Raw genomic sequence first — 14,191 nt, forward strand, 5'->3', positions numbered from 1 at the left:
AGTGGGAGGGAGGGTTTAGGAGGGATAACATGGGGAGAAATGTCAGGTATAGGTGATGGGGGGATAGTGGCAAAAAACCACCTTGCCATGAATGTATCTATGCAGCAATCTTGGATGATCTGCACATGTACCCCAGAATCTAAAGTACAATAAAAAAAATGCTTGAAGCAAAAATGTATTATATAAAATAATTTAATTTCACATTTGAAACAAAACATTTCTCAACTATTTTTAAATTATTGTGTTTTCTTTTTTATTAATTTACTATATTTTTTAAACTTTTACATTTAGGGGTACATGTGCAGATTTGTTGCATAGGTTAACTTATGTTATTGGGGTTCATTGTGCAGATTATTTCATCACCTAGGTATTAAGCTTAGTACCCATTAGTTATTTTTCCCTAAACCTCTCTCTCCTTCTACCCTCCACCCTTGATAGACCCTAGCGTGTGCTGTTCCCCTCTATGTGTTCATGTGTTGTCATCAATTATTGTGTGATTTCTTTTTTCCACGAGTTCATTAGGCAAAGTAGTGTAAATTATACAACACGTAGGTGTAGACTATTTGACTTGCATTCATTATATGACAGTAAAGATATGTTTAGTTATATTTACTTTCTAATCTCTATATGTATTGCAATTTGGGCTTCAGCAATACTGCTTGCCACATTGCTAAATTCTCTGCATATTTATTGCTGAAAGACCACACAATTGCCTCACCACATAGCAATTTATATCAGTACATTTCCCCATTAAACCAACAAAATAATTTTATACATATATTTGTAAATATGACATTTGAAAAAAATGTAGCTCTCTGGTTGTAAGATATTTTTGAAAGACAGGTCTGCTGTATTTTGAGGATTGGTTCAGCTTTTTGTGTTTTCAAATCCCCAGATAATTATTCAAGAAGCAAAACCATATGAACCTGATCTTTATTCCATTATTCTAATATAGCCTCCTACCTCACAGCCCGGGAAACTCGGTGAAAAGGAGGAAGTTACCATTCAGTGAAGATGATTAGAGCAGCCCCTGTGAATTATTTAAGAGTGAATAAGACAGCGAGTATTTGGTGTTTTCGAAAGAATACTACTGATATGAAAGACAAGAAGGGGCACTGAAAATATTTTGAGATGCAGCCTCCTGCCTTTAGAATTAGTGTTTTCTTTTCATCACAGAGAAGTTAAGTTATAGTAATGTAACAAAATACTATAATGTAATGTATCCATTTTGTATAGCCACAAAAAATAATGAACCTTTTTTTTCTGACAATATCAAGCCAAAATAACTATTCAATGAAGAAAAAAAGGAAGCGATTCTACACTTCATCCTATCTACTATCTTTTTTCTAGCCATCACAATAACTCCTTTACATATTTTTTCTTTCCTTTTCTTTCTAATTCTGACTTTCTTTATCACTTGTAAATCAAATATGAAAAATTTTAAAAGCAGATATTATCTCTACCTTTCAGGAGCTTAAAATCTCATAGAGTAAACATAAATAATGAAAATAAACTGCAGTGAGGTTTGGGTAAAAGATTATGATAGGGTAAAAAATAGGGTAGAAACAACATGTCCTGGTAGTAGAGAGGAAGTCACCACCAACTGAGATCTGAAGGGTGAGTCTGAGTCTGATGAAGAGGGAGGGGCTTCTGGGTGAGGAGGGTGTGGGCATTCCAGATACAGAAAGAAATTAAGTGAGGCTTAAAGACAGAGATAAAACTGTGGCAGAGCCCACCAGCTCTGTGCTACAATTCATTTTGTCTTCTTCCTGGACATTGATCAACACTATTTCCAAGCTTCTCTTTCAATTATGTATGTAGGTGTGGCATGTGATTATTTCCCATCAATAAAATGTGAGCAAAAATGATATGTGTAACTTCTGAGCCAAGTCCACCCTCCCTTTCAGATTTGTCAGTTGAGTACCAGAATGTACCTGCAGATGGCAGACTCACAAGATGGGAAGAATCTCTTCCTGAGGCACTGTCAGAAGGCCTGCCAACAGGAACATCCAATCCGCTAATATCGAAACAAGAAGTACACATCCATTGTGTTTAAGCCATTACACATTTGTCCTATCTCAGCTAACACAGGGGCTAAATGGTGGTAGTAGTGAGGGAGACTTGCAGGCTGGATTAAAGAGTCTGATCTTTATTATAAGGGCAATAAGGAACTACTGAAAGGATTTTAACTGGAAAGTGTCATGTTCAAAAAGCTGGTTATCTTCAATCAGCTTTAATAATGATGAATGTGTAGCCATTGTTTTAAATAAATTAGGTAATTTTCCCCAGACTCCTGCCCCCTCACATGATGAATAATATATGCATGATTTACTCAAGTACTTTTAGTAAATTATTATATACAAGACCATAGCCCATCTTTTCTTGTTGTTGTTTTGTTTTTGTTTGTTTGTTTGTTTGAGACGGAGTCTTGCTCTGTCGCCAGGCTGGAGTACAGTGGTGTGATCTTGGATCTCTGCAAACTCCACCTCCCTGGTTCAAGCAATTCCCCTGCCTCAGCCTCCGAAGTAGCTGGGACTACAGGCACATGCCACCACCATGGCTGGCTAATTTTTTTATATTTTTAGCAGAGATGAGGATTCACTATGTTAGCCAGACTAGTCTCAAACTCCTGACTTCAGGCAATCCCACCAGCCTCGGCCTCCCAAAGTGCTGGGATTACAGGAGTGAGCCACCACACCTAGCCCCATAGCCCATCTTGATACAGATAATAATCATAAATATCTAGAGTTGAAAGAATATAATAGATAATTTTCTCATAGTCCATTATTTTACAGTAAAGGAAGAAACATAGAGGTAAGATGCTCAAAGTCACCAGGGGATAAGAGCAAAGTGTGAGATCAGGAACTACAACCAAATTCTTTTGCTATCATTCCAAGGCTTTTCACACTTTGCTTAGCTGTTTTAATTTCTTTAGCTCAAGTGCTTGAAACCTATCAGATTACTCAGGGGACATGAATTAAAGGATTAACCACTAATAAGTTAAAGTTTTGCACTAAAAATAAATAAAGTATCAAGCCATTAAAAGACATGGAGAATTATTTTTTCCCATTTCGGTAAAAAATGTCTTTGTATTTTGATAAATACATTAAATCTGTGGATCTCTTTGGGTGGTATGGCAATTTTAGCAATATTAATTAATCCAATCTATGAATGCAGCATATCTTTCCATTTATTTGTGTTCTCTTCAATTTTTTCACCAATGTTTTATAGTTTCAGTGTAGATCTTTCATGTCTTTGCTTAAAGTAAGGCATCTTACTTTTTTGTAGCTATGTAAATGGAATTTTTTAAAAAAATCTTTTTCAAATGATTCATATTAGCATATGGAATCACAAGGGAGTCAGAATAGCCAAAGCAATCCCGAAAAGAAAGAACAAAGTAGGAGGTATCACACTACTTACTTTAAAATATACTACAAATCTGTAATAACTAAAGTAGCATGGTACTGGCATAAAAGCAGATACATAAACCAAATAAGTAGAATGAGATCCCAGATATGGATTCATACACCTCCAGCCACCTAATTTTTTACAAACATGGCAAGAACAGGGCAAGGACACACTGGCACAAAGATACTCTCTTTAGAAAATGGTACTGGAAAAATTGGATACCCACATGCAGAAGAGTGAGACTAGCCCCCTTCCTGTCATCATATTCAAAAATCAACTCAAAATGAATTAGACTAAAATGTAAAACCCGAGACTGTGAAACTAATAGAATAAAACATAGGAGAAATGCTTTATGACTTTGTGCTGGGATAACTGACTTGAATGTTCTTACCACAGAGAAATGATAAATGCATGTGGTGACAGATATACTAAATATCCTGATTTAATCATTACACAACACACATGCATTCTGAAACATCAAATTGTACTCCATAAATAGGCACAATTATAATGTGTCGATTTTTAAAAATAATAATTAAATAAGAAAAACAGGCAAGGACATAAAAAGCAATTTACAAAAGAAGAAGTAAGTTTACTTTATAATTTATTACCTCTGAAAGAATCAAACATCTATTCGAAGCTCAATGAAACCCCCCCAAAAAAGACATGAAGGAAACTTAAATGCATATTACTAAGTGAAGAAAGTAAATCTGAAAAGGCTATGTACTCTGTGATTCCAACTATCTGACATTATGGAAAAGGTAAAACTTTGGAGACCCTAAAAATGATCAATTGTTGCTGAGTGGGGAGGTAAAGAAGGGAAGACTAGGTGAAACATAGGGGATTTTAGGTCACTGAAACTACTCTCTATGATACTGTACTGATAAATGGTAAATACATGTCATTATACCTCTGTACACTGCCAAGAGTGAATGATAATGATGTGTCAATGTAGGCTCACCAGTTATAACAAATGTACTACTCTGGTAGGAGATATTGATAATGTGGAGGTTATGTATATGTATGGACAATTAGCATATGGAAAATCTCTGTATTTTCTTCTAAATTTTGCTTTGAATATAAAACTGCTCTAACAAAGTATTTTCTAAAATATTACAATTTTGGCAATAGCATTGATTTATAATTTGAAAATGTTTATGTAATTTTAAGAACATAGAAATACAATGTATTAGTTCTTCTACCTTTAATTGATACTTCATTGAACTAAAACGAATGAAATATTTTTGCACCTTACAACTCCTTACAAACAACGTCTCTATATAAGTTAAGTATTTTGATGACCATCTTCTATCTTTGTCTTTAAAATGTTATGTCTTCATAATCTGACTCTTCCTGTACATCTTTTTCAGAACTCATTTCCTAGTCTTGAAGGGAATTGCCACAGCCCCTAAGTGTTACTCTATTGCCAATTGTAGAATACCTGATGAGACTGAATTGACTTAGATTGGCATTTTGCCTGTGCTGCCAAATAATAAGAGATAAAAGGCACTCTGTTGAGGAAGTTGCTTTTTAATTTTCCTGGGGTAACTAAAAGCCCATGGCTGTTACTGGAAATAATGATAGAAATATATCCATCTGCAAATATAAGAATAAGTGAGTTGAATATATCAAATGAAAATGAAGGAACATTAGAGTAGCTCACAGATCAGTAAATGAGAAACTGTAATAAAGCACATGATGGCACATATTAAGAAAGTATTAGCCAGTGTGGACATTTTCCTGCAATTGATATTAATTTGGTGTCAATACAGATCCAAGGAATGAAAAACCATCTCATTCTCTAATGGTAAAATGGAAATTAATGGAAATAATATGTGTAACATGTGTTAAAACTTCTCAATAGCACAGTTGCATTTAGCTCTTTATCCTCTAATCTCATAACACAAAAGTATAATCCATAATTAATTATAAATAAATGAATCAGTCTAAATATGTATATATATAATATATATATATATGTGTATATATATATATATAGTTTATAACCAAAAGCACCAGTAAAGGTGGATATTCCATTAACAGGTAGAAATCATTTCAAAATAAACTTGAAATAACAAGTGATTCTAGTCTTTAACATTGTATGGCTCATGATGATAGGTTCAAGAAGAGGTTATGCCCGTCTGCACATTGTACATGCTTCTACAAATGAACATTCAATATACTAGGAATGACAAACATATTGATAATATATATGACAGTCAAATCTGAGAGAACAGGAAGTTGACCAAGGATAAGAGGTATAGGAATTGCAGAAAGGGAACTATCCAGCGTAATTCTAACTTTGGGGGAGAAAGCTGTCAATGCTTCGTTTTCCTTGTATGTAAAATGGTCATGATCATAATTATCTTACAAGTTTCATGTGACAATTAGAAATTTTACACACCCACATACAACACATGATGTCTGGCATTGTATCTAGGAGGTATCTAAAACATGATAGACTAATTATCATTATTAATATTATTTTTGGATTACTATTATTATCACTTTAAGCTTCACAGGCCAAAGTTCTCAGTTAGTTCATCAATACATTTTTTCTTTCAGAATGAATGATAAATGATGATATAAATATTTAACTGAAAAATTACTGCTTCAAGAGATGTACATTTTCTAATTATATATTATGTACACACATATAGTCATTACTTTAGGTAGAATAATATACATATTTTATTCTACTAGGATTAAAATAAATGATATTATGCTACAGAAGTATGGTTACCAATTACTTCCTTAAGGAAAAAGATAATTTGCCACAGCTGTTAACTGAAATTTCAAAACTTTTGTGAAAGCTGTATGAAAGTGTTCTTCATTTAACAACAATGAATACAAGGTAGTTAACTTAAAAAAAAAAAAAAAAAGGCTTCAAGCATATTATTTCATGTGGCCCTGGAGAGTATTGGACAGAAAGTTCAGGATAAACTATAAAAAGCAGTGTGAAGAAAGGGGGCTGGTGAAAAGGGCCAAGGAGCTCTGGGGCCATGTGAATCCATGTGGAAAAATGATCGGTGCTGGAGAAGGTTAAATTCTCAGTCCCTGAAGTCTCGCTGCTGTGGCTACAGCCCAAGAAAGTTAATGAAAGAAAGGAGCACTGACAACTCCTGCTGCTTCGACAGGAGCTTACCACCTCATTACTGGCCAGATTCTTACAACCAAAAGAAAAGAATACTTCTGCCAAGAAAAAGAGTAAGGGCTAGAGTGAGAGAGTCATCCAAGCAAATCATTGCTGATATTGGGCGAGGATCAAAGTAATATCAAACAAAGGGAACTGGACAATAAATAGCTGAGCCAAAAGCTATGACCAAATACTAGACAAGTATCCAAACCCTAGGCAGGAGACGTGGAAAGGACAGTTAAATCTCTTAGTCCCCCCTGCAACACAGGAAAAAGTAAATGAAGTGACACCATCTGCTCACTTTCCCAAAAGAGAGAGTTTCAACTCTTCATGGTTAGCAAGGCAAACATTTTCAGAAGCATTTTTCTAATTACAAATGATTAGAAAAGATTCCTAGAAGTGAAGACTTAACTCACAGTGTGCCTGATTAATGACTGTTTTCTGCACATCCCACTGCACTTTGTGCTTACTTTGAAAGCACTGGCTAGAGACAGTTTCTGAGGCTTTGAAATTATCCTCTTAAAGATAATAGGATGCTACACTTTTTCTCTCTGTTTCTCTAAGCATACAAATACATGATTTTTTTCCCTAAAGCACAATAGAAAATCACAGTGTTCTTTCAAGACTAGCAAACGCAGTTTTTGTTTCAGGTTTAGGGAAGCGGGCGTTGGGTGTGTGTGTGTGTGTGTGTGTGTGTGTGTTTGTATACCAAACTAGAGATGTGTGAGGGACACAGATTCACTAAAATTTAATGTTAAAACATAAATTTAAATATATATAGTAATGTCTTCCATGAAGATATATTTCTTGCTGTAGATTTAGATATTTAACTACTAGTATCATCTCTGTTTAAAAAGTAAATCATCACTATACCACATTAAAAACTGACAATACCAAGTGTTGGTGGAGAAGTGGAGCAAACAGAACTCTTATACATAGCTGGTGGATGTAAATTAAGAAAGCTGTTTGATAGTATCTAGCAATTCTGAATCTAAACCCTCTCTGTCCCAGCAATTACATAATTCAAACACATATGTATATGTACATCAAAAGATAGGAACTAGAAAGTTTTTAGCATTATTAGCCAAACTGGAAACAATGCCAATGGAAGACTGGATAAATGAACTGTGATTTATTCTCACAATAGAATACTGCACAGCATGGTTTGGATCTGGCCCACCACCTGCTGTTGTAAATAAAGTTTTATTAGAAAACAGACTTGTTTATTAACTTACATATTATCTACAGTTGCTCTCATATTATAACATGCTACAAGGGCAGTGTTAGGGAGTTGTGATGGAGACCATAAAGTTCCCAAAACATAAATATTTATCATTATTTACTTGTTATAGGAAAATTTTTCTGACTGCTGCTCTCTAGCAAAAAACATGAGTTACCATTATAGTCAGCAACATGGATAATCCTCACAAACAAAATATTGTGTAAAAACAGCCAGATAGCATAGTGAACTTACTGTTTGATTTCATTTATATAAATTTCAAAAGCATACAAAGTTAATACATGGTAATGGATGCCAAAAAATGATTACATTTGTTAGGAAATTAAGGTCTAGAAGGAGCATGAGGCACTTTCTAGGACTGCCTCTATATGAATAATGGTTTCATGATTGTGTTAATTTTATTTGTGAAAAATGACATAACTTGTGAACTTTCCTGTATATTTCAAAAATTTTGCTTAGGAAAGTAAAAAAAAGAAATTAATCAAAAGTAAAAATGAAGGCAATTTCAATTTTGTTGATGGTTACTTAAAATATTTTCAAGATTTTACCCGTCTCTCTCAAGTGTTGTTTCTACTAATGATAGAAAATAAATGCTAAATAACAACAAGAAAATATAAACCTATAGATATTAAGTACAAAGCTTATTTTAAAGTTGGGAGTTATAAACTGAAAATGAACAATTTACAATGAGGTCCTCCTTACCTTTATACAACCAAAATATATAGATGCTACTTTTTGTCTACAAATAATTTTTTAAGTTTTCTAAAACAACATAAAAAATAACCCCCAAAGTTGTTAAGGCACTACATTTCCTACAAGAAAACACTTAAACAGCAAAAGCAACAAGTTGCTTTTGAGTTTCTTTTACTGATATTTGCTTTACCATATGTCATTTAGAATATTTAAAGCTATTTAAAATTTATTTTCTTTCTCAGATTTAATTAAAAGAAATCTTTTAATTTATTAATATTAATTATGTACTTTTCCTCTTCTCATTGACTAGGTGAGTAGAACTAAATAAAGTACATGATATTTCTAATTTGCATTATTAGAAATTCCAACATTATCTAGAATTATTTATCTGTTTAAATTATGAAGTAACACAGGTATAATCAAGGATGATGAATCATATTTGGAAATCCATATGAACTGCTTCCATTTGTGCCCTTCCTTTCTCACTTCTCTTTCCTCTTTATCATTCAATCTTTAATATTACTGAATAAATGTCACTTAAAATATAGCAGAGGCAACTAGAAAATTTTTTTAAGGAATACAAAAATCAAATGATAAATTCTTCTTTAATCAATTTCAATGTGAAGAGAACGTTAGAAAAGCAACTCATAGCTTCAGACATATATCTGATTTTCTGAGATTGACTTGGTGTATTTGTTCTTAACTTTTAAAAAATACGTGGAGTACAAATATAATTTCTGTACATAAGTAGTAAAATTGAAAAGCGAAATTCAATGTTGCAAACCCTTGAAAATCCATGAGTTCTTCTTAAAAAAAGGTATTCTGATACTACATTTTTAAATGAATCAATAATAAATCAGAAAGAAAATCAAATAATTATCCAATATTGTGGAGGCAGAGTACCTAGATTTATGGCTGGAAGGATTTAGGACAGCTAGAAAGTTGCAAGTACTTCCACAACATCATCAGAATAAGTACATACACACACAGCGGCAGATGTTCAAACACAAAAAACTCCTGAATGCCACACAGACATTGAACCTTGCAGACTGTCCATGTTTTCTTTTTCTCATCCCCCTAGAAAAGAACTCACATTTTAAAAATTGAGTTCTAAGTCTTCCCTTTTGTAAATACTCTCTGTTATAATTTGTTCTCCTAACTATAAGTTCCAAGAAAGAAGAGATAACATGTGTTTGCTCAATATTATGTTTCCAAGATCTGGCATTGTATCTAAAACATAGCAGGAGATCAATGAATACTTATTATATGAAAACAAATTAATGAATGAATGAAGACAGACAAAATCAACCCTAAATAACTGCAGATGAGAAAAACTTAAAAAAATATATAATCAACCACAAGTGAAATAAACAACAAGGACAGGAAAAAGGAAGTCTTGAGTTGCAGATCTTGTTTATTCATCTTAAACCACAAGTTAAATTCAATTAGAAAAATTAAGACAATAATGTTAGCAATGGCTGTTTCAAGATAATAAAGAGCAATCAACGTTCTTTATATTTGTAGTTGTCTATCAAGTATTCTACAATAAGATTTATTATTTTATATTCAGAAAAAGTAAAAATAAAGAAAACAAAACATCTGTTTTAACAAACATTTACTTGTTGTCTAGTATATACTAGGCATTGCCCAGATGTGTATATAAATATGAGGAAAACAAGATCCCCACCATTAAGTACTCAGATTTCTGCAGAAGACAGACAGTAAAATGAATCACTATAAGCAGTATAATGAGTGCTACAATCAGTATGTTCATCAATCACTAGAGAGAAAGTAATCATCTGTGCATATGTATAGCAGAGTGGAGAGGCCTGAGAAGATTCACAAAGTGGGTGACCTGTAAACTGTTTTCTTTTAGATTATATTTAAGGGAATTACTTAATGAACCATTAGGTTTAGTCATACTGATCTTAAAACCATTCCATTACAGATTTTAGTAAAATTATGGGAGCCTGAGAACGTAACTATAAATAAACTAAGCATTTATAATTTAAGTAATAATCACAATCATGAAGCTAGAGAAGTACTAAGTGATGGAAAGTATTTGTAAATGAAGAAGAAAACTGATTTCCTTTTTTTTTTTTCAGAAACCATCAACTTAAATTAAAATAAATGAGCTTTTTATAAGTGAGTAGCTCCAAAATAATTTTCTTTCAGAAAATGATTTTTTTCTTTAGTGATCTCTTACAATGAAACACTCTGATAATCTCACAACTTTGCCAGAATCAGATGAAACTAAGAGGTAAATGTTGCATTTGTTCATTCAAATAAAACCAGTAAAACAGAATGAGGGGAAGAAAGCAATCTATACAATAAAGGCCATTATATTTCTTGTATTTGTCTGTATATATGGGGTTTTTTTAGTCCCAGAATAGTGGGTTAGTTTAGAATCATACTTATCTCCTCTTCCTCTTCTAGAATCTTTGAAATCGGTGGGAGCTACACACACACACACACACACACACACATACACACACACACAAAGGGATTGAGTATGAGAAGAATAAAAGACATCAGCCTTTTGAAACCAAAATTATATTCATAACAATGCCCATTTTAAATATACTGAGTTTGATAGAGTAACCTTTTTGAACATTTAACTAGTTAATGAGTTAGGAGACTCCTGATTTTAGGGAGTGACTTTCTACTTTTTTAAGTGCTTAAATAGAAAAATATTTAAAAAGACAATAAGATGGAGTCCTCATTGCTCAACTGATTAAAAATAATGTTTAATATTTAAGTATATAAAAGCTGTGGCTACACAACATAATAAAGTGATAAAGTCATCTTCCCCAAGGAGCCTATAATTGAAATGTGCCGGTCTTACTTTCAGAACAACGTGAGTGATTAAAGTTTAAATAGCTATGAATTAGAGTTTTTTGAAAATGAAGAGTGTTTTGGAAGGATTCCCCTCTCTAAATTTATTTAGAAGGTACTGGTCACCTTCCTTACCATGTATGCCACCAGATGAGGCATCTGCAAGATGTTCACCAGATAATCTATACTACATAGCAGGTATATGTTATCAGATATATTAGAGGAAAAATCATGAAGAGTGTGAGACAAGAGATTTTAAGGGTGATGAACTGCATAATTATGTACTTATTCTATAGAACCTAAAATAGATTAAAACTAAATAAATAAAATAATACACATAACATTATCTACCTAACCTAAACGTAAAGATAGTGTAATAAAAAGACTTGGGTTCTTTCTTCCAGATTCAACTATAAATTAAACTTTTCTATCAGATATACTACCAAAACATTTTTATTGAGACATTATGTGATTTGCAAATAAACCATATTCCCCAGCTCTCCTGCTGGTAACAGATTTTCCAAGATGCATTTAATAATGTGAATTCCCATGAAGAATACTTACAGTAATCTGGGACATAGAGGAAACATCTGCTATGAACTCTTACTTTAGTTGCCTATTAGAAGAGGACCATTATTAGGCTTCTGCTCTTCAGAATTTCATGAAGAACAGGTTCTTCTATTACTCCAGAATTTCATGAAAAACAGGTGCTTCTGTAATATTTCTAACACAATATTACCATAGTCTCCTCTCCCCAGACTTAGATGAAGGAGGCAGAGGCCTGTACATAACCATATGTCATAAAATGCATTTAAAAATTTTTTTTAAAAATAACTGCCATTTATTTCAGTGAATTGAAAAATCAACGTGCGACAAGAGTAAAAATAAGAAATTTAGGAACAAAGTATTAAGACCTGTGCCAGAATTGTAGTTTTTTAAAAAAGTGAATTAGCTGTCACATTCCAGCAAAATGTACATAAAGTAAACTAATCTCCAGGCAGTCCGTGAGCCTTGAGAGAAGTCCCTCTCCCACTCTGCTCCATGCACCAGGGGAACCATCGGTCCAGATCTTTATTCAACAGGGACTCATCTGCTCTCTTTTTACTCCACTAGGCTCCATTATTGCTAAGGGGACTACAAAAAGACATTATAAGGTAAGGTCATTTATTAGCTACTTCCATTTCTAGTTCTTTTTATTTTATCACAGACACACATAATTACAAACATTGTGCGTTATAGGTTTTTAAAGTAATCTACAGAATAAGCTTTATCATTACTAACTTGAAATAGTAACCATTATCACAATTGCAGCCATAATCATAATATACAGAATCTTAATGTAATTTCTCTGCCCTACTCCCTTGGCTTCACACTAACCTCAGGTTCCATTTATTATGCACCTGCTATGTGACAAGTATGAGTATAGAGGTATGAGAATGTAGGCTTATGGAGCTTGTGTTCTTTATGGGGAGATACAGAAGATAAGTAAATGGATAAATAAATATTTAGTGATAGGAATGCTAAAGGTAACAAAACTGGTGAGGCTATTCAGCATAGAGAGTATCTGAGTTGAGAGGAGATGAAGGCACTTCTCAGACTAAAGCAATAGAAAAGCCTCCCTGGACACCCCGGAGGAACGTCCCCTCTTATTTTGTGGCTGTGGTGCCACAGGACAAGAAGTTGGATGACCAGAAAATTCAGGTCACTCCTCCAAGATTTCAGCTTGTCTTTTTACCATTTGCTGATGATAAAAGGAAGGTGCCCTTTACTGAAAAAATCATGGCAACTCCAGAGCAGGTGGACAAGATGAAGGCTGTCATTAAGAAGTTCTGCTTCATATACAAAAGTGACAGCTTTGAGAACCCCATGCTGCAGCAGCACTTCAGGAACCTGGAGTCCTTGGTCTTCGATTTGATGGAGCCTGAACAAGCAGTGGACCTGACATTACCCAAGGTTGAAGGAATGAATAAAAGACTGGGTTCCCTGGTGGATGAATTTGAGGAGCTTGCTTACCCACCAGATTACAAACCTGAAGGGAAAGTTACCAACAGAAAACATGATAATGAAGGTTCTGGAAGCAAAAGTCCCAAGCTGGAGTATTCCGGAGAGGGGCTGAAGACCCACATCAGCAAGGGCACACTGGGCAAGTTCACTGTGCCCATGCTGAAATAGGCTTGCCGGGCGTACGGGCTGAACAGGGGGCTGAAGAAGCAGGAGCTGCAGGAAGCCTTCACCAAGCACTTCCAGGACTGACCAGAGGCTGTGCACCCAGCTGTCCTTCCACAGTGTGGCCAGGCTGCCTGGCCTTGTTCTCAGCCAGTTAAAATATGTTTCTCCTGAGCTACAAAGAGTCTACCAGACAGAAGTTGAGGGACTTTATGTTTTTGAGGCTTTCTGTTGCTATGGTGATGGTGTAGCCCTACCACTTTGCTGTTCCTTACTTTACTGCCTGAATAAAGAGCCTTAAAAGTATGAAAAAAAAAAAAAAAAAAGCCTCCCTGGAATGCAAAAATGAGCTGTTGCCTAAATGATGAGAGGAGGTAGTTATGGGCTGATCTGGCCAAGATGGGGTCAGAGAGGAAATCTGAGTGTATCATTCCATTTTCACACTACTGATAAAGACATACTCTAGACTAGGAAGAAAAAGAGGTTTAATAGACTTGCAATTCCACATGGCTGGGGAGGCCTCACAAACATAGCGGAAGGCAAGAAGGAGCAAATTACATCTTACATGGATGGAAGAAGGCAAAGAGAGAGAGTTTGTGAAGGGGAAGTCCTATTTTTAAAAGCATCAGATCTCATGGGACTTATTCAGTATCATGAGAACAGCATGGGAAAGACCTGCCTCCATGATTCAATTACTTTCCCTGCCTCCTTCC

General features: G+C 34.2%; 1 protein-coding gene across 1 annotated transcript; it reads left to right on the forward strand.

Moving 5' to 3' along the window:
- Positions 1-10,117: 10,117 nt before the first annotated feature.
- LOC108300770 (X-ray repair cross-complementing protein 6-like) lies at positions 10,118-13,779 on the forward strand. The gene is made up of 3 exons (XM_037736886.1): positions 10,118-10,130; positions 12,520-12,525; positions 12,940-13,779. The coding sequence occupies exon 3, from the start codon at positions 13,092-13,094 to the stop codon at positions 13,482-13,484; it is 393 nt and encodes a 130-aa protein (XP_037592814.1). The 5' UTR covers positions 10,118-10,130; positions 12,520-12,525; positions 12,940-13,091; the 3' UTR covers positions 13,485-13,779.
- The last annotated feature ends 412 nt before the right edge of the window (positions 13,780-14,191 follow it).

Source organism: Cebus imitator, unplaced genomic scaffold (assembly GCF_001604975.1).
Source record: "Cebus imitator isolate Cc_AM_T3 unplaced genomic scaffold, Cebus_imitator-1.0 Scaffold30, whole genome shotgun sequence".
NCBI classification, from domain to species: Eukaryota; Metazoa; Chordata; class Mammalia; order Primates; family Cebidae; genus Cebus; species Cebus imitator.

What these genes read in the sequence shown, in the direction of transcription:
- LOC108300770 (XM_037736886.1), top strand. Translation starts at nt 13,092, where the DNA reads ATGGCAACTCCAGAGCAGGTGGACAAGATGAAGGCTGTCATTAAGAAG.